This window comes from Ambystoma mexicanum, chromosome 3q (assembly GCF_040938575.1).
Source record: "Ambystoma mexicanum isolate Mex_15411 chromosome 3q, UKY_AmexF1_1, whole genome shotgun sequence".
Classification (NCBI taxonomy): Eukaryota; Metazoa; Chordata; class Amphibia; order Caudata; family Ambystomatidae; genus Ambystoma; species Ambystoma mexicanum.
The window spans coordinates 646,621,813-646,643,503 of NC_090926.1; the positions used below are offsets into that span (position 1 = coordinate 646,621,813).

Here is a 21,691-nt window from a genome sequence, read left to right on the forward strand (position 1 = left end):
CCGACTTGGAGGTTACTTGCATGTCCTTGTTCTTATATATAGACATTGATATTGATTTCACCTGAGTGTGAGTGTAAATACCTCCACCCCTCTCGTGAGGATCTGCCGCACTTCCTCCCCTTGATCCCTTCCACGGAGCCTCAGATCTTCATCCCTTCCGGGCCTTTCCTTCCCTGGCCCCTTTTGGGCTGTTGGCCGCAATTCACTCTCTTTTGTGCTCTCAGGGCCCACCAGGCCTTGCCTCTGGCAGCCCCCGCCTCTTAGCCACCGGGAAGCCCCAGCTGCTTCCGGGGATACGCTGGGCCATATACTGTGGTTCCAATGAATCCTCTGAGAGCCAGACCCCTGGGGCCCTGGTCTCACCCCTTCTGCCCATGTGCACTGTTGCTTCTGGAAGGGGGCTCCGATTGGGGTTATTAGTTCTGCACAGAGGGCCCCTAACTGGGCAGCTCAGTGCCACGTGCCAGCCCTGGGGCGACCAACTCGGGCCTACTGCCTGCTCCCACTGGGACTTTTTATAATTGATGCTGGTGCTTCAGCTCCCCTCTCCTCTGTGTGCTGTACCTGTGTTGTCCACCGGAACTGCTCACTTGGATGACTCACTCACCTGTGGTACCAGTTCTTAAGAAATCTGTGTGAGTTTACACAAAAACTTATTTTTCTTATCAAGTATAAATGCCATGTTCCCATTTCCCAAAGACGCCGGTCGGTTAGGTGTCATACTACTTTGTACTTTTCGGTAGCAATGCTGTAATTAGCAAATAAGTGAGGTCATCAGTGTGCTCATGGACTGCGCACCAGGGGGGGCTTGATGCTTCAGAAACTTTCTGACTTTTAAGGGTTTTGTTTCATTGAACTGTTTCAACTTAACTCTTTCTTGACATTCAGCTAAACAACTTTAGTTCAGGCTTTTATTACGTATATCTCACACCGCCTTTAGTGCTAACGTTTTTTTCTTTTCATATATTCTATTCAATATAATCCGTATGTTTTAATAGATTGCTTCCTTCCACAAATCCCTCATCTAATGGATTCTCCCCAGCACCAGCTGTTCTCAGAAATCTTTGCTAGGGGCTGTAGTGTCGTTGGAAGACCACTCTCTCTTTCGCTCTTTGATGCTCGTTCTCCTCCACTCTAGAGTTCACTTTGGTGCTTTATAAAATCGAACACAATAACTCTTTGCCTCAGATCCTTTTTTTATGCACGCTCAGCACAGTGTTTGTCAGGAACACCTGTAACAAGCATTGACAATGCCAATAGTTTGGGCTTTTGTTGCCTGCTAAATGCCTAATACTTCTACACAAGCCTAAACTATTGCCGTTTGTCAATGTTTGTAACAAAACTCCAGAGAAAGACGCACAACAAGTTTCATGGTAAGACTGAATTAAAACGAGCTCAAAGATTTCCCACAAGGTGGTGTTTTGGGCGGGTAGGGGTAGGAACTGGATGGGAATGGCCATAGGGATTAGCATGTCCACATCACAAAGGAACGCGAACGTGTGATGCTGTAGAATAAGTCAACAAGGATCCATGCCCATATACATACACTAAAGCCCTGGTACCAAGAGGTGTCTGGCTCTGGATGAGAAAAGTATGGTCTGTTCCGTGCTGTATTTGTACCCTGTCCTGCTTAACAGCTCAGTGACAACATAGGTGCACACAGGAACAAACCAATATTACTTAATGATCCAAATCAGTACACATGTGACTGAATGTGCATGACTAACTGGGTGCAAATAAATATTACAGAAGATTTCTGTGTTATAGTTAAAGCATTTTACTTCTGAAAAATATTCTCATTGGGAATGGGGCTTTAGTCCCTAAAAAATCAGTTTACTCACAAAAAATAGGAAGAACAATACTCCAACTGCAAAATCTTCTGTGGAGCACGTGGTCTACTCCAGGATCGGTTTAAGCAGACAGCAGTGCCTTTCTTTGTAGCAGAATATGGGTCAAATAAGTGGCTGATTGAGTTTAGGAAGAATTGTATTTCTAGGGCTGGCGAAGTGACACGGGAGTACCATATTTTAGTGATATGGCAAACGTGTACCAGTTTCCGATGGTAAGTGTAGCTTAATGATGCCTACACGTTTGTGTATACACACACACACCATAAATGACAAATAAATGACACATACATACGAGATACACACACACAAACAACACATCTTTAACAGTCGCTCAATCATTTACTTCAAGACTTCCACTAAATTGCACCAAACACATTGTAAGATGGTAATGAAAGCAAGAAAGCGGCAAATTGAGCGTTACATTCAGGGGCGAAGAATGTTTGAGACTCGCTTTTACATGTACATCTATCGTAAGCAAAGCAAGCCTCCAAAACATGACGTGAAGCGAGCTGAATTTTATGTAAACAGCTTGTGGAGCCTTTGCTCGTGGGGAATTTTTCCACACTGTCACGTTTGCGTGACCTATCTCACGCAGAGTCAAATATAGTATGCTAGCCTACTCTAAGTATCCAGTATGGGGCTGAGCCAAAGCGGCATTCCTTTCTGCACAAAAAGGGCATCTGTGTTCGTCTTTTGTTTAACTGTTATCATTTGCATATGCTTTGGGCACATCACAATCATTTCTTTGAAGCAATCTGGTCAATCATGCAATCACAGGATCTCTACAAGGAAATGTGCAAACGTATTACAACAATTCAAATCGCGGCCAAACACGATGGATATGTGACTGCGCACAGTTGTTATACAAGCTATTTCTGAGAGAGGGGAGTTAGCCGAACACTTAACTGAATTACAGCATAACCTGTACATATATTATCAAGTGCTGCAGTAAGGGTCGGCAACCCATAAACAATTTCTCAAAAAGTGGTGGATGCGAATAAGAGCAATCGATTTAAGGAGTCTTACTTTTGTTGTCCTTTACATCTACTGTCAAACACTGGATGATCTGTCGTGTGTATTTGACCGGTGGTATCTCCTGGTGCGAGGCGAATAGCTCTTCCTGCAGTGGAAAGGCGGCAAATGCAATAAAGGGGTGTATGAAATGATGAAAGCTAACTGCAAATTGTAGGCAAGGTCCTTTCCAGGGCCCGCGCCCCTCAAGACTCCTTCCGACTCCTCCCTCTAAAGTCTTCCTTCTGCGCTGCACGGATCCACCCTCATTTCCCCCAGGTATACCCTCAACCAGCCTTGTGATGAGGCTATCCATGTTCAGTTCTCCATCTGCCATCTTGTGGTCCTGCACCTGGGCTATCGGACTCCTTGTTCCGCCTCTGAACCAGATGAAAAGCAACCAACAAACCATGCCCCCCTCTACTGCGCATGAGCCACCATACCCCATCCTGCAGCAGCCATCAGGCTGTCGCCACGCCCCTTCCACCTACTTCGCCCCGCGCTTTTTCAAGCATTCACGTAATTTCCACTGCAATTGCAACCATGAGTGAACCACTACTTTTGTAAGCACTGACTGTGGAACGGGTGGCAGGAGCGACCCCTACATAGACTTGCTGTTGGAGCTGCTGCTGTTGCACACTGCCACCACAGGCAGTTTTGCCAGAGAGTGGAGCCATGATTTGGGAATGTGAGACAGAGAACTGCGCCACAAAACAAAACCGCCCAAAAACATGAAAAACTAAATAAATGTATATTAGCTATTTTTAAAAATGTTGCACTCAAATGCTTTTATTTGGAAGATACATGGTATATTTACCATTCAAACATGGCCGACTTGCTTCCAGAGAGCTTCCTTAGACACAGTCATCAGAGATGACTGCCTCCATGGAAGAGCTCACACAAAATCGGAGAGTTCCGAGATGAGCAGGAATGGGTGGGATTAGCCATAGCGATTACATTGGCTAGGGGCAGGGAATGGGAGGTATTACAACTGTGTATCCCTCCTCAAATATCATCTCTATTGGAAAGGCATTACAGACCCTCATTCAAAGCCCATATTTGAAGCTCTTATGCTAATACCAATAGTTTTGGCTTTACAGGTATCGCTTTCAGTGCCACCTTGAAGCCCAAACTAAAAATGGTCTCTATTGCGCCACCATGCCCGATCCCAAGCCATCTGAGTTTTAAAACTGCTCAGATTGCAGCTTGAGTGTGTCCAACAACGACCCACAGAATATCTGTGTCTGGTTCCGGGAGGTCGACCACAACGTAGAGCAATGCAACTAATGGAAAACGATAACCACTAAGGCCCTGAGAGGGAGGGCCACCGAGTTGCTGATAGGCCATCTACCTTCAAAGTCGCCAACCCCTAGACTCCCCAAATCTTGTGAGGTCGAGACAGGGAAACAGATTCCGGGAAAGACGAGTGGTCGGGTAGGAGGCATAAAACGAGCAAAAAGTGATTGCACTTGCAGTGAGTCGCACCACTCTTCCTCATCCACTTCCTGCAAGAAGAGTCATTGTTGTAGATATATGGTGGTCAAGAATAAGGATTGTTTGGATTCTGATAAGCTGCTTTAAGGCCTCATTTCCTTTGAAGCATGCTTCTAAGGAAGATTTGGAGGCTTTTTGAAACCAAATGTTTTCCATTTTTTAAAAAGATGCGACTGGTACGACTGCACCTAAATGATTGCCCCTCAATCTGCCGCTCGCGTGTCCATCAGTAGGGATTCGGGCCTCAAAAATCTACAACTGTGCTTGGCGCTGTTGCGCCTACTTCAAACACGGCCAATGCCCCATCCGTCCAACTGGTGCGTACCCATGCCCTAGAGTTCAGGGCTCTGTTTTTCCAAGCTGCGGTCGATCTTCAATTAAGGGGTCCTTGTGCCCTTTGGGTTTGGACCCCTGGCGTGTGCTGGGCAAGTTCTTCTTCCAGACTTCATGGGTGATCAGATGGAGCTGATGGGCTTATTGTAGCGTCACACATTGCCTAATTTGTAAACACAACAAGTTTACCTTTTTGTTCATCATAATACACAATTGATGAAAGTGGTGAAGATGGTCATTGCTTTGAGCCTTGTGGTTCTAGGCAAATCTCAGTATCTACTGTGTGAACTCGCAGCTATTCTAGACAAAGCACCCGATCTAAGAATGGCCTCCCGTTCAATGCAGCTATAGCAGATCTGGTCCTGGCCTTGGGGCAGAAGTCTGGTAGTCTGGTTCGTCCCTGGCCTTCAATAATAAAAGAAAAATATATGTACAAGGGGATCATGCATTTGTCGAGACACCCTTCACCGGGAGTCAGGGCTGTGCAGACGGTCAGTTAATTTAAAGCCATTTGCGTCCTCTTCAACCCTTCTCCTGGATTGGGAGGGGATGAAGATGGATTGTTTAGTCAAGGACGTTTTTACGTTGGGGAGCAAGGCTCTGAAGGTGGTTCATGCCTCATGTGTGTTGACTAAATTTTCACATTTTGTGAGTGGTCGTTTCAGAAGCCTCAAACCATTTACTGGAAGGAGAAGTCGATTATTGTGTTCTGGGATGGCCAGCGATGGTAAAAGCAGCGTGCCTGGCTTGTATATGGCTGATTGCATCCGAAGCTTCATCAGTGATGCTTAGAGCTTCATGGCTGAAACGTTTGGGATTTTCACCAGAGGTTCAGGCAAAACAGCAGGAAATGCCGTTTGATTGTAAGTATGTGTTCATCCTCAAAACTGCCGAATCGTTAGAAAGGTTCAAATACTGGAGAATTACCGGTATCAGGTAATATTATCCCCATATATATGGTCGCCGTAAATAATATCGCCGGGAAAAGGTTGTGGCGATATTATATGGGTGACCATATATATGGGGACAGTGGCAAAAAAAAAGTAAAAACAAAAAATAAACAGGGGTTGCGGGGGTGTCCCCCGCATGTTCCATGCAATAATGTCGCCACAAAAACGGCCATTTTTCGGCTATATTTTTGCATGGCGAGATTTTTGTGGCGACATTATTACATGGAACCGAATTACCAACACGTGTTTAGGTTTGGTGGTCCAGCAGCCTGGCCATCAGCTTCCTTTGCATACGACTCCAGAGGAAGTGGCTTCTGCACTTCACGCCCTGCACTCTGGAAGGTGCTGTTACCACCAACTAATACAAAACAGAGAAGATGCACCTGTCCCAGTAGGGGGAGTAGGGACTTCCACGCTGCCCTTAGCGCCTTCTACCTTGAAACAACTTTGTTGTCTCACCCGTTGTGCTCTGCTCCCGTGGGGTCGTAGCACTGCCACAAGGCTGGGCTTTCATTGAGAAGGGAGGGGAGAGTGTCTGTTCCTCACTAAAACCATATGTTCAGTTCGGCCATAGTAAAACGACAATGCACATGAAAACTGTAATGCAGACCCTTTCTCTGCTCGAAATTTGGGTGGGTTTTTCTTGGAACTCTTTTATAGGCCTTCAAGTCGAATACGTAGCCTGACTTCCGAGTTTGCCACATTTATTTACATCGCTTGGGCTGAATTTGGAGCTGTACTTTAAATGTGACAGTGCTAACAGGACCTCCGTACCTGCACCTCTTTTTTGACAATGAGTACCAGCACTTCTCAAAGGTTGGAGGAGAGTACGAGTACTCCACTATGGGCAAGGTGAAAATGAAAGCATTTCAGTTAACTGTGCTGCACAGCCTTTGTTGAGGAAAGCAGTGACGGCTTCTCCCACCTCCGTTCTTTCCCACCCGCAGTGTCCATAATGTCTCCTTTAGGGCCGATCCTTCAGAACAGAAGAAGAACCAAACATGATGCTCCAGACCTGCCAGCGCACCAGGCGCGGAACACTATATCGATTATTGGCCTTCATCGGTTACCCATAGGATTTCTTGAGAGTTTCCATGTGGAGTACGGATTGATTTGTTCGGGACCCTGGTGCGCGGGCAGCTCTTCAAGAAAGCCTAGGCGATTACTTTTTATTCTAAACACGAATCTGTAAATGTTTAAGTGTGTGGAATTGTGATGGCAAGTTTTGGACTGAAAGCCCACACACCACTGCCGCATTACTAGACAATGGAAGCAAACAATAATAACCCCTCCTTTTAAATCTCACTTTTTGACACTCAACATGATCGTCTACTTTTATATGGCTATTCACATTTTCGCAATGTCGTGCTTAACTACAAGTTTGTGTCAGAGAATTCAAGCTGTGCTGCCTAACCAGAGTGTGTGATGCTTGACAAATCATTTAATCTCACTGAGTTTTACCTACGCAAATGGGGCATTCTGAAGGCCTGCCAAGTTTTGTACATCACAATACTACTGTAGAAAAAGGCCGGAATCACCGTGGTTGATGAGCATCTTTGGGATATGGTTGCATTAGGCTGACAGAATCAAATTTAAAATGAACGACTTAAAAGTAAACCATTATACCGAGATTTTGGTTGTAATCTGATATGTTTCAGCGAGACATGGCCCAGGCTCAGAACAACATACAGACTTGCACAGAGAGTTAAAGAGAGGGCGTGAGAACCTGACTGGAGTGGGAGGGTGGGGACATATAGAAATGGACACAAAGAGAGAATGAGATGCGAAGAGCGAGGCACGTAGAAAGTGGCATTAATTGAAATGGGTCTGTGAGTCTGGGCCGTGCCCTGTCATAACAGCAATTTTAAGATACTAACTAGGCTGGGCCCAGGCCCACTTGAAGCATAGATTGGTGAGTACTTACACTTCTTTTTTTCTATTTACAGCATTGATGCGCAGTATATCTTCTCAGCACAGGAAAAGGTGTTGGGAAGAAGAAGCATTACATGTTAGTCCCACTTACTAATCTGAAATGTTTCACAGATTCACCTTTTTGGTTGGTAGTTCTAGCTCATTAAACTTTCCTGAGAACCACTCTCATTCAAATCATAAACAATTTCATGACGTGGAATAGTTTTATTGGAAAATTATATAAACTTGAGCACATTTAAAACAAGTGTGATTAGCCCATTACAACAGGACAATAGAAACAACAATTACACATTCAAATACATCTGAATTCAGACCTTCCCATCAGTGCTTCCCTGTAACTAAAATAAATTAACAATATAAATATCCTTTTTGGTCTGCGACCTATAATGTCTACACAGGGTACATCAGTTTCACATTCTTACATTATTAATCAAGACAGAAAACTGTTGACCCCATGATTTGTTTTTTAAATCCCATAAATATACAATAATTAAAATATTTGTCAAAAGTAACAAAAAGCTGTTATCTAAGACAGCATGCATTCTGAGGTCCTAGATACAAAAGATATTCCAAAATGTATAATTGCAAAGATATATTAAATGTTCAAACAGCTTAATGATGTAGATATTTGCGAATACACTAGAAGTAGTCATAATACCAAGGCATAATCCTCCCAACAAGAAGTATGAACAAGGTTTTATATTTTATAGGACATAGAAGCAAAAACATTTCTTACTGTGTAAATAGTTTTTCAAGTCTGGTCCATCAAATGCTGCAAAAGTAGCATATTAATTCAAAGGAAAGTTGGGTAGTTCTGAGTGCACTGTTTTGTCTTGATATTAAAATATACAAACTTTTTCAGTCCTTATTTACAATTCGTTAAACTTAAAATAACTTTAGCATTCGATACCTAAATCTTTAGATTTCATTTGACTATTTAGACAATAAACAGAAACAATTAAGCTAATGCAATTCAATAACCATAGCTCCTTGAAATTATCAGTTGTGAAAATAGTCCAGCAGGTAGTGTATAGGCATACATCCAATTAAGAGAAGCATTTTATGAAATAAATATATTATTGTAGGAGTATTTTTCTACACAATTAATATTTTACTGATGGATTTTACCACATTTGTGAAAGACTGTCTATTCTCTGAAGAATCCTTTTAATTCTATAACATGAGTGATGATTGGTTAACAGTTGGCTATATGAACAACTCCCATTCCGTTGTAATGAGCACAATGTCGGACAAGAGGGAATTTGAGTTGTAGAGTCATTGTGGAGAATGGAAAAATGTGCCTGTCAATGCCTTCTACTAGCTTGCTCAATATTGAACTCTTTCACAAACGTCATTCAAGTGATCCCTGAATCGTGCCTTTTTTCACTATGTCTAAGGGTCACTATAAACTGAGCGCATTTAGGGCAGAAAATGTCATTGGAGAAAATGCAAATGGTGTGAACGAGAAAGGCAGGGCAATCCAACACGCAAGGAAGATCAAAATGGTGCACAGATTTTAAAAGGCATGTATGCTTCAACAGACACCGGAGCCTGGAACCAAGGCCGCCGAGGAGACGGGTATGAGGCAATGTGTTATGTGATCAAGGAAAACAGCACTCATGATAGCTAGAAAGTATAAAGCAGCTCTCTGGCTTAGAGATGGGATAATCGGTGGGGACAAGCTTGCTCCTACTGTCGTCAATTTAAACGGTGGTTCTTGGTATAGAATAATAGGGCATACTCGATATTTATAAGTTAAATTGCCTTCATGCACAACTCCTAATAAGAACCATCTCGTTTTTATGAATCCATATTGCAGCCAACCTTCATCATCAAGCTCTTAACTTCATGGGAGGCCTGCGAGCCTGACCTCTTGTGAGTAAGTTGATTGTACACCTATTTGTGCGAAGGCTATGATACTCGCGGCCTCTTTCTTAATGTGAACACTCTGCCCGGATCTGCTGTTTTTGCTTTCTTTGTTGCATTTTGTGATTTGCCAGTCTCTTTAAGGTTTGTCCTCTTTTGTGCTTTTGCTTTGCAGTTGTCTGTAATGTCCCGAGTCTCTGCAGAGCTTAGATCTTCTTTATTCAGCTCAGAAGTTGTGTTATGTGAAGTGCCGTCCTCATTGCCCAATATTGCTCTGCTGGGGCTGTATGCCGCTAATTCACATAGAGCAACAGCAGCTGTTTGTTTCTGCTCATCGCAATTTTCCATCATTTTTAAGTCCTGGAGGCCTGTGGTGTTGTCTGCGGTTTTTGTGTCCTCTTGTGTCCGCATGCTGCCCCCTTGGGCAGACGGGCTACCCATGTCGCTCCTCTGGAGGATGGGAGGTATTTCATCATCCCGTGGTGGACTATGCAGTGGTGTACGCTGATTAACTATGCTGCAAGTATCTTTAACTGAGAGGTTCAGAGGCATATCCTGCTCTTCTGCCGAATGCTGAGGGTTGACATATGAAGTATGTGTGTACTCGTGCCGCACAAGGCTGTCTTCTGGTTTCTTGGATAAGTTTAGTGGTGTGAGCATATCGTCCTCTTCGCCAACCAGAGATGGACTCCCATAAGCAGAAATGAGATTTTCAGCCTGAAATTGCACGTCGTCCCTGCCAACATCAATACTAAGCAGAAGAAAAAAGATGGGATTAGATTTTTTTTTTTTTATACAAGTTTACAGAGTCAAATGTGCCAGGTTAAAGCATGTACATCCCCACTAGTCGAAGTTATGTACCATTTTAAGTAGCATTTTATGCACCCATTTTAAGTAGCCAACATCCAATATGTTCAAGCCATTCCCATGGCACGCAGTTAGCATGTGCATCTAAAATGGTTATCAGTTTACAGGACCATCTAGCATTGACCTTGGTCATGGTCAGTTTACATTGCGCTCATAGCAGTTACTTTAGCATCGTTACCTAGCCTCATCTGAACAGTTAACGTGGCAGCAATACAATCATATTTTTTGAACTCTGTTTGCATTCTCCATAGGATTAAGACTCCCTGTCAAACTTCATGAATGCAAACTTTTATAATAAAAGGAATTTGATGCAGTTCTCCTCTGTTTTAAATTGGAAGTGCTTAGGGGATGCAAATGGCTGTGTACTTTGCGATATATATGTGTATATATATATATATGTGGGTAATATTCCATTTGAGCCAAGTCACACATTTCACAATGGCACCTAGTAACCCTCACTGACAATACACCTCCAGTTCAGAGCCACATCAGCAAGGCATTGTGGGTATGCACATTAGCTCAAAAACAAGCTGTTTGCTCCAGAAAAATGACTTGTTTTTGAGCTAATTCGCATACCCACCGTGCCTTCACGTGCAGAATGTGGCCCTGGACTGGAATTGTACTCCCAGTGATCTTCATTAGGTGGCGATGTGGAATGTCTGACTGAAGTATTACACTTAAACATTTTGGGTGGAAGGTATTTCCAAGCCTTTTTTATACCCACCATAATGTAGCTGGTGCGTGTGGGGTATGTATATATGTGTTTATAATTCCATAGTTGCTCATATCTGTATGCTAGACATATATATTTCGATAAAACACCACCGCGTTTATAATCCTCTACGATACGTTACTAAGTATTTTTCATTCAAGAAAACAAAGTAAATATAAGCATCACTCTCACATATTACTAATTGATAGCTGGAATGTGTGTATTTCAATGGAAATCACAGGATGCGGTGCCATAAGATGCATGACCGTGTGTATGCTGCACTGCAGCATTTACCTGAGTCTAAAACATCTGAACATGATGTGTTCACAGTACTGTGTGGCATTGTGGGCATGTAAAATATTTAGAATATGCTGGCATTGCTATTTACTAGGAAACATATATTGTTGGTTCTAACGATGTTTTTTCAGGGGATGTAATGACTAGGTACCTTACATTAGTTGGCCAGGTATAAATACAACATCAACTCAATCTGTCCAAAAGAGTGTGCTCGAAAGAGAAGCCATGAAACGCAAAATCATGGCACAATCCTCGTTCTTCCATTGTGCTGCTGGCAGCATTTCCGAGGGTGATTACATAGCCCTCCTACCGACAATCTGAGAATGTGAGCCTGAACGCTTGAATGACCGAAGATCTTTGTCTAGAAATGTTCTGTGTCCCTCTCAGACCTACTGAGGGCCAGATCAGTCCTCTTTCTCTGGAAGTGTCAGGCGTGTAGAAAAGCTGCCCTCATGACCTCCGAACATCTACTTTGTTGGGATTATAGGTGAGTCTGCAATAGCCTACTGGTCTTTGGAGAGCAGCTGCATTATACAATGTCTCACACAGTACTCGGTCGTTTATTTCATAGCTGAAGTCCCAGCTGGCGGAAAGCTCTGCGCTCAGCACTGTACAGTGTAAATGTAAGCAAACTAAAGAATGCGTGCGGAGATAAGACAGGGAAGGGACATCCTCACACGCCTTTTGGGAGTGTTGCCTGCTTAGAAAGCTCAGGAGAAAATACTGTAAAAGGGATCATACCTGGGAGAATCTTCGCGGCTTTGTAAATGATGGAGGGCCGTAGCTTCTGTGTATTGCCCCACTGGTCTGAAGGCGGTCAGACTTTCTCCAGGCCTCTCCTTTGGTAGACAGTCCGGGCCAGATTTACTGGATAGGTCAAACAGGCCTTCAGGCGCTTGGCTGGTCTGTGTAAAGTTTGTGGGACTTGGTCGTCCTGGAGAGCCTGTTGCTGCGCTCCCTGCTCTGGGGCTCATCTTTGCATTCACAGTGTCACTTTGATTGTCTTTAGAGTTTGTATTTTTGGGTTGTGGCATTGGGGTTTCTTTTTCAAAGTCACTGTGTTTTTTATGGAAGCCTGACGAATAGAGCATGGAAGGACTTGAAGAAAGTGGGCAAAGCAATGTTGCTTCCTCTGCCGGATGACAGTTCGGATTTCTCTGCATCCCAGAGGGATGTGGAAACTTCAGGCCATAGGAAGAGAAATGCTCCGGTGATCTATAAAACGGCATTGGAGTGGGAAGTTGTTGCAAAAAGCTATATTGTTCAAATGTGGATGTATCTAAGGGCCTGGGAAGTTGAATATCTGGAGTTTGTCCAGAGTGGGAGAGAAAGTGTCTTTGTTCTTGGTTAAAGTAGGCCGGTATGATTACGTTTCCACACTCTGAGTTATTGGGATGCAGAAACGTTGGGCAGAGGGGCCGTCCAGGTTCCATATAAAATGAACGTTGATAGTCTTGGATCATGGCTGGGAAGTAATGGGGCATGGGACCATGTGTTTTTGTGGATGTAACCTTCTGCGGGAATTCTACTGGATTCCAATTGTTGGTTGGGCTGTGAAAAGCAGACTTCATGGTATAAGGAGGGGGGCATTTGCTGTTGGAATTAGTCAGTGATAGTATTTGATCCCCAACATTACTTTCTTGCCCCTTCATTAACCTGCGATCACCTATTGGATGGAAAGCGGAAGGCCTGGCAACACCTAAAATGGATGCTTTGTGGATTGAATGTTCCGTTGCACTTGCTGGTGCATCTTTCTGTGTTACTTCTACGTGAGGCAATGCTTTAAGTGGCCCAGGCTTCCGCAAATCAAAGTTTTCCTTGACTTCGTCTTTCATTGCACAACGTTGAGGTTTTGGCTCGTGGATTGATTGCCCATTCAAGGGGGAGTTGGATGAAGCCGCTTTTACCAATGATTCCACTTGGTTAGTTTGCTTAGTGTCCAAAGAACTCGATTTCGGACACTTGATGACTCTGTCTTGCTCAGATACCAGATTCATGGAGTTCTTGCAAAGGCCATACTTCATGTGATTAAAAAGATGCGATTTCTCGTTGCAGGTGAAAGGGCACTGAAAGCACTTGAACTTGAAAGGTTTTCCTGGGGGTCTTGGAATGTAATGAGGTTTCTTTGGCTTGCGTTCTTTCGGGAGACTCATTTTTCTAGCCGCAGAGGAATCACTCCAGCCGCAGTATGCTCTCCACCATCAAACCTTCGAAAATTCCAGTTTTTCAAGTTCCACCAAGTTGTTCGAAATGGAGCGTTGGTTTTAAGCCAGCTCCACCACTCCAGGGTCTTGGTGGGGGAGAAGGGCGAGAAAGCAATGCTGCAGCAACAGGTTGTACAGGAACTGTAACAAAAAAAGAAACTAAATGAACTCCCCTTTCACATTTGGGTTCATGCAGAATGACTGCAGTTTTTTAAACACACCTCTGACTTTAGACTACATTTGAGAACAAGCACTTCGTGTATTGTTTCATGCATAGTTCTGCGTTTTCTTTAAACCATGTAGCCCAGTATTCATTTTTGTTGATCACAAACATTGTTTTTTTATTGCATTTAAAATCAATGATACTTCAAAGGCTTACATTCGATAACATAGGTTGAAATCCAGAAAACATATTTTGTATAATAGTTTGGGATAATTAAGAGTAGAACAAACAGATTTGACCCAGGTTAAATAGCACATTTAACACGCTGCATATTTGGCTCCGACCCTTCTGCGGATTTACATAATATTTATGCTATATAAGGCTATCAAAAGACAAATGCATCAAATTGTACATTTATATTACAGTGGCTGAAAATCACTTAAATATGTTTTGGACTATTATTTTGGAAAATTGCCTACACATAATGCATCAATTTGCTCCCTTTAATTCAGTGGGGACTGTAGTGAAATAGACTATTTTCTTTGGTGCCATTTATCTTTTTTGAACTCTCTCGTTATCTGTAGTTTCTCTATGGTTGGCTACGGATGGATAGTTGTTTCCTCGGGGTGCTCTGGGCAGAAGAAACGTACTTAGACGATTTCACTGGCACTATCAAAGGACCCGCCCCAGCAGAGTTTCATGCGAGAGGAGATGGTTGATCCTCAAACAGGTAGCATGTCAAAATTCATAGCAGGGGGTGCCAGCAGACTGACGTGGTACCACGCATGGGACGATTGAGGGACCTTCAAAAAGTGTGCCTTTCTGACTTGGTGTTTTTGAAACAAAACACCTGTAGGAAGTGGTGCTGCTAGGTGCTCCATGCGGTCTAGTGTCAGAGTAGTGGGGCTGGGAAATCTTCTCAAAGAGGGAGCTTGCGCTTTCATACTCCAATCATTTTGAAAACAGTGTGATAAGTAATTGGCCAGAAGTGTATAGGTTGCATAGACTCTGCTCTGTCTGATACATGATGATTGGCTCCATTTCACTCAGTCTTTGTAATCCTCTCAAGAACCTTCTATGGAAAGGGCGATATCTGCTAATAAGAGCCACCAGTACATTCCCACCTATCAGACATGAAAAATACTGCTGTTTGGAAAAATTCCTAAACTGGGTTGTGCCACAAGTAACATTAATTCTGGTGGTAAAGGCACTGCCACTGCTTTGGTTGCAGGAAGAAATAGAACTCAAAAGTGATGGTAATTTTGCCCACAATACGGTCAGGTCTAAGCTGATCCAAAGAAGGGACAAACCCAGAACCATCTGCCGCCATGCATTCCTTTTGGTATTTCACCCGCTTTTCCATCCTCATCTTTTCCATACTGCTTTTCCTCCACAGACTGGGGTCTGGGTACCACAAGCGGGACACAGTACGCCAACCTCCAGAAACACCATGCACTCTTGGCACAGTATGAGCACCTTGTCACGTAAACTAACTACCTGCAATGTTTGCTACGCAGGGCTGCCCAACTCATCGTTAATTACAGATGAATGTTTATTGATAGTCCTTTCATTTTGTGACCATATCTTCTTGAGATGGGCAGTAATAATCGGTAGGAATGTCCTTAAGCTGGCCAGTAATATTCCGACCTTGTGTAGATGTTGCCACTTGTGACACTCACTGCTCCATCATCTGACTTTTTCCCTAATTGCTTTCGGAACAATAGCTAATCATTTTATAAATCCTGTTTTGAGCACATGGTCATTCACTCAATAGTTATGTCCCACAAGTATTGCCAGCTTAAGCAAGGACTGCTTTGAGGCAATGCCGTGGTGCGTATTTTTGTGTTAAATTATCTGGGACTATCCCCAATGATGTCTTGTGGTAAACAGTGACCTCATATAGGACAGGCAACAACTCCTTTGCCCCGTCTACTTCACTAAGTTGCAAATGTCCCAGTGCTTTGGGAGTGATAAAGGTAAGATCCCCATCTGGGTATCCGTCCATTTGTGACCCAACTCGTATGTTCTGTATTGTGTTGGTGGGATGTGCACTACAGAACTAGTTCCTTTACCAACAGAATGTGAATTCATTGCAATGGAGGAGAATGTCTCATCGCAGGTGTGCAGAATAAAACATAGTGGGAAATATTTCATGGTGATCATCCCTTCGATTACAGGGATCTAATGAGCAGAGGCCAGGAATGAGAAAAATCGCAATGCACGTGAATCTAATGAAGTTAAGAAATGACTGGCAGCCCAGTGACTGACTTCATTCTGCATTCCACGCCTCTTCAATGACGATGAATTACAGGGAGATCACTTTGATCTAGCAGGGATCAAATAGTTAGCATACAGGAAGCAGGGTGACACCACACAAGGGCTCACTGTCCTTGTCTAGGTGGGGAAAGCCTCTGTCACAGGCCTCGAAGTGTGAAATGTTTCACAGTAATCCATGGTCTGTGGGAAATGTTTTGTGTATCTGTGACTGTGCAGAGCAAATTCCCAGTACTGATCAATATGGTTACCGGTGGGCTGCTGAGGTCTTTGGCTGTTCTACCATGTAAAGATCTATCTGCCCCACTCAATTGATCAGGCATTGATAGACGACTTTGGACCTGATCATAGGCCAATATCTGATCACAACATTCTGTACAACTGATTAATTTACTCAGGAACTAGTTTGGGATTGTAGTGAGACAACGTACTTTTATGCTGCAGCACCCCACCGAAATCTTCAGTGCCTGGGCCTCATTAAGAATTTTAAAAGCAGGGGAGATTACGCTCATTTTGTTGAATAATTTAAGAATTATACAAAGATTGCCACCATAAAGATTTGTTTGACATTGCACAGATGACAGAACTATTAATCTGTATTCTGACAGAGTTTGTTTTCACAGTAGAGGTAAAAGCAAATGTGAATTCAATAACACATGAGGTTTGTATGTGTAGTATAGACACCTACTATCCTTTGAAATCCCTCCTGTCGAACGAACAAGTGTAAAAGGCAATTACCAAATACCTGGGTATTGAAGCAGCACTATCTGGTCAGCTGTGTATGCTGCACACAATTGAGGATGTTGGTATAGTGGGACAGGTTTCTCATCACATGCCTAGTGCCAAGATGAAGCATACAGTGCGGCCAAGGAGCGTCGGTACCCAGGACACCTATTCGCATGCTCTGCTTGCCTGGTACACATTTTGATTGCTAGAAGCGCCGCGGCTTTTAAGAGTGTGATTCAGGTGCCTGGTTTCAGAAGCGAAACTTTATTCTGCCCGATGCTTTGCTTTCTACAATCTAGATCTGTCACGAGGCCTGTAGCGGCATGTCTACCTGCCCGCCGTATCCGAAGGCGTGAGAATCTCTCCAAGTGGCGTTCTCATGCTGCTTCGGGGGAGGATATGTTATGGCAGAAACTTCAAAACGGATGATTTCATCACTAGAGAGTATCGGCACCGGGAAGGAAGTGCTGACTTGCAGAAGATGGGTCACTTGCTTGTCCCGAAACCTGCTAATTGGCGGGCAGGCCTTGCGTGCGACAGGTCTTTAGAACTATGAATGAGTGTCGGGGTGAGAGCCTGTGCGCCTGCTCATATCTGCCTGCGCTGTTCTTAGCTTTTAATGGACGGACACGGTGCGGGAGAAGCTCCTTCTGTGTCCGGGGGGGGGGGGGGTGGAGGCTGGATGTTGCCTCCCAGTGATGCCATGTTAACCTCTTAAGATTTTATGGGGAAACTGTAGCCCACGAGCAGCAGAGCTTTGTTCGGGTTGGCCATAAATAGAGGAGCGGGCATTGAAGAGGCTGTTCAAACAACCGAAAGATAAACAGCCCGAGCAAAGTTTGCAGGTGTGTGTTTGATTAATTTAAATGAGCAAACACTAATGTGCAATGGCTTCTAGCGGTTGGAAGGCGGTTACAAAGCGTAGTTTACATAATACGTCCTTTCATCTCAGAATTCTGCTGCATTATAATGAGCTTTTTACCATATTCGGTCATGTCAAGGAGGGTGTGAAATGCTCGGGTGTCAAAGTGAATATAATTTGCAGTGGCATGTGTGAATGCATGTTGGTGTGCATTTGTTTGAGAGTATTTATATCTGTGTGAATGCACTTGCTTTTCTAAGCAGTTATGCGTCTGCACATATATTTTATGGTAGGGTACTGGGATGCCACCAAGGGCATAGGGTATATGCAATGTCTGCGTATTAGCGTATCCATTTTAAGGTATAATGTGTTTAGATGTCTGCTTGTTAAAAAGTAAACCTTGAATATGCCCCCATAACAGGGGCTACGATTACCACTCAATGGCTCTCATTTCATCACCTCCCCGTCCCAATAAAATGCAAGGCCCGTTTGGATTTCAACAGTTGACCTTCCTGTGTCATAAGGAAGTACACTACAGATCACTGCCATGTCTTTGTCCCCTGGGGTTTTTATAGTTGGTCTCAAATGGAGAGATGTGGTTGTAGGACCTTAGAATTCGGACAATCGGGGCTTCCATTTTCCTGCGCTAGAATAATTCATTTTCATTCATAGGCGTGAACAAGAATCGCACCCCTTATATACCATACCCCCATTGCCCACATGCATCTCGGAGGGCGCAAAGCACCGAGGGTGAGGGTGGCAGTCGTGCCGTTGCGATGCGGGAATATCGCATGCCTCCAGTGCCTTGAAGCCATTCATTCTGTGAAGTGCCGATTAGTAGTAATCTTCTTGTGAATAATTCTGCTCGCACATTGCCGCTGTAAGTGGAGCCGTGAATTGGTGGTGACCCCGCCTCTTACACCTGGCGTGTTTGCTGTTGCTTTCGGAGCCGGGCGCCATAGGGGGTAGGGAATGCAGTGGGCTCGTGGGAAACCTGGCGGCGGCAGTTCCGAGCTGCCAGCGGTCAGTTCCCGCCCGACTGCGCGGTTGCCTTCTGGAGAGCGCCAGAGCCGGGTGCTCTTGCAGAAGGTTACAGTTGTCACAACAAACGGAAGCCTCGGCTTTCTCCTCGGACCGTGTCGACAGTTTGAATTTGCATTCAGGTGCTGCTGAGATGCCCCACAGAGATAGTGCACCCAGCAGCCCTGGCGCGGCGTCAGCGTGGACTGAACCGCCCGGAACCCACTGTCCCCACAGTACGAAGGAACACGCGCCAGGATTGCTGGCAAGCAAGCGGCAGGTGCATGGATGCCTGTAACCTGCTCCGAAGGACTAGCACGTGGCGGGGGCTCTAGCTGAAGTACATTCTCCCCCAGAAATGGACAGTGTCACTTTTAAATTCCCCACCACCACTGCCTGCGACTTGCTGTGCTCTTCAAAACTTCCAAAAAATTAAATTAATGGGTGCCTCGTTTATTCAAGGCCCCGCGTGAAAGACACTTCGTTACCAGCCCTACGTGGTCCGATTCACAAAACGTCAGCGTAATAAAAGATGTCATCTGAGTAGTATGCAAATATTTATCTTCACCTGTGCAGGTCATTTTTAGGTATTTGTATTGGCAAATCGAGGAGCAGTTTCGAACCGACACTGAGCATAATGCAAGCGGGCCTGAAAAAACTAAGCGTGTTTGCCATGCATTCTTTAGTTGTGAGCTAAATAGAGTAGTGTTCCTCTGGCTGTAGATGGCAAGACCTTTTGAAGGACATGTTATTAAAGTGTTATGATGTGGCTTTATTGCATAACTCCAAGGGTATGTCATTGTCACACAACTGCTATGTCGCAAGAACCAACATCCAGGAGTGTTCTGCCTGTTGGGTTGAGCGAGGTTCAGCAAGTCCCCGTCTGTTTCTGTTCCTGTTGTGTCTTTTGGGTAGTGGCGTCGTGCTAAATACTGGGTGTTAGCCTGCTGCCAGTTTTGGCGGATCCAGGGAGTTGCCATTTGCCTCGGTCATGCAATTTGGCCGACATTTATATTTCAGGTCTCCTGGTTCCCCGGCCCCTGACTTCATCGCATTATAGCAATTACAATTAAACTATATTCATTAAACTGACAACTGCAGATAAAATGGTTGTAGAAAATTGGACATGTGAGAGCTTGCTATGGAGTGGGGAGTTCAGGACGCTCGCCCCAAGCATTTGCTCAAATGTGCACTTAACTCAGGCCGCCTAGCTCAACAGCGCTGTAAAGTCAGACCCAGCTGCACCTCCAGCAAACACTCGAAATGGCCCAGTCTCACGTACTGATAGTCGCACAAGCCCACACCAGTATTGCGGCCGTGTCTTCGCTAGGGACACAATCGATGTTTTCCTACCTGATGCGATCGGTAAAATAGCGCATCGCGTTGCGGGCCCCCTGCAGTGCCAGCGATCGATATTCATCTAACCTCTGGTCACAGCTACGTGTGAATCAACCCCATATTTAGTAACGGAACCTTCCGTGTTCTGCGGTGTGTAAAGTCCGTTTCTTTGACTTGACGAAAGACATTCCACAGAAACGCCCGAACACCATGCACATGCCCGAGGTGCGGGGTGTAAACCCCTGTAACCGAACAAAAATAAAGCAGTGGCATGGGTTGTTTTCCCTATGTACCGCTATGTAAAAACAGACGTTTTGTCTAGATTTGAAATCGCCTTCAGTGGTCGTTATATACCATTAGATTTGCTGAGGTAATCATCCTCCCAACTCGTTGCTTGATTACTGGAAGTGTCAATGTTTTAGTTCCACGCCCCCCAAAGTCATCAATGCTGGGCTTCACGAACATCCGTTCTGCCCGCAAGGTGGTGTGTCTAAAGTGGCCTGTCTCTCGTGAGGCAAACGTAATGGAATCGTGCATGGTCAGTGCTGTACCCGTTTGTAAGTAAAGACCTGTCGTTAACACAAAGATGTACAATGAATCTGTGCCTTGCAACCACCCCGCGACTTTTTTTCTGCCTTCTCATTCCACCAGCTCATTTTTTTCCTCTGAGTGAAAGTACGATGTGCACTATACGTTTTTAAAAGCATTAGAAACACCCTCCACTTTTTCAGAAGTAGAACTTTCCTTTCCCTTTTAACCAATGTGAGTTGGGTTAGTGTGTGGAATTTAGCTGAAAGGTACATTACATGAAAGTACAATTTTGAAATGAAAAGTAGCAAACCTCGTTAGCCAGCACTTGTCAGAATTGTTAAACAGTGAAAGGAAACCCGTTAAAAGAGAGCAGAAACAGGTGCACAACCCCTCTGCGTACCTGGGGAGCCGTCCGGTGCAGCACGTCGTCGTCAGCGCGCAGCAACAGGTGCCTGTCTTCTCCTCCTTCGCTCCGTGCAAGTGAAGGCTGCTGCGTCAGGGGGAGGGATTTAAACTGAAGGAGTCGAGCCCCGCGGCTCTAGAGATGCACCTGATATTATGCCAGCCCCGAGCCACGATTCATGTGTACAGTGTTTGCATCTCCTGCTGCACTTGTTCCTTCCCGCATTAGCTCAGTACCGGTCTGTGGCGCGGCTTCTGTGCCCAGGAACAATCAGCCCGCTGTGTTCCTCGCAAAGGGCACCTCACTGCCACTGTGTGTACAGTACGCCCAAGTGGGCGAAGGTTTACATTTTCTTGCTACCCGTTGAAAGCTGGTGGGGGTGAGGCTCCACCCTGCACTCCCTTGACCAAATTGGACAGAATTAAGTTCCTTAGCGTGGTAGGGTGTGGTGGTGAAAGGGGTGGGGTTGAGGTGTCAGAAGAGTGAAGAGGAAATAAGAACGCGCAATACCTTAAAACCGAGCCGCCTGCTAGTTTATCAGCTTTATAAAAAAAAGGACACGTTGTTTGTAGGAGTTGTACATAGACAAACAGTCTGTTCTTTATCGTAAGTTTGCTCGAATACCTGTCTGCAGTAGTATAGTTATGCTATTCAGTGTGCAGGGAACGCCTCTCAGCCGAGTAGCACATGTACTCGCCAGCTGACCAGGAAACAAAAAGCAAGCACCGTGCTCTTTGTGTAACCCTCGTGCCATTAGTTACTGTCTCGAGTCCTGTGGCCAATAACGCACAAATCAGCCAAGTCAAAAGAAACTAAAACGGCGCCTCCACGAACCAGAAACGCAAACTGACCCATCTT

General features: G+C 44.6%; 2 protein-coding genes across 5 annotated transcripts in view; one reads left to right on the forward strand and one right to left on the reverse strand.

Annotated features, from left to right (window-relative positions):
* Window positions 1-21,691, forward strand: part of TBCD (tubulin folding cofactor D) — a 2,839,019-nt gene that overhangs the window by 1,179,186 nt on the left and 1,638,142 nt on the right. The window lies entirely within an intron of this gene.
* Window positions 7,755-21,172, reverse strand: ZNF750 (zinc finger protein 750). Its single transcript, XM_069654538.1, has 3 exons — window positions 20,831-21,172; window positions 12,054-13,657; window positions 7,755-10,187 (listed from the first exon to the last, which is right to left on the reverse strand). The coding sequence occupies exons 2-3, from the start codon at window positions 13,463-13,465 to the stop codon at window positions 9,482-9,484; spliced, it is 2,118 nt and encodes a 705-aa protein (XP_069510639.1). The 5' UTR covers window positions 13,466-13,657; window positions 20,831-21,172; the 3' UTR covers window positions 7,755-9,481.

What these genes read in the sequence shown, in the direction of transcription:
- ZNF750 (XM_069654538.1), bottom strand. Translation starts at nt 13,465, where the DNA reads ATGAGTCTCCCGAAAGAACGCAAGCCAAAGAAACCTCATTACATTCCA. An exon ending in AGCCGCGAAGATTCTCCCAG is followed by an intron (nt 10,188 to 12,053) that starts GTATGATCCCTT and finishes TCTTCTGCTTAG; the next exon opens with TATTGATGTTGGCAGGGACG.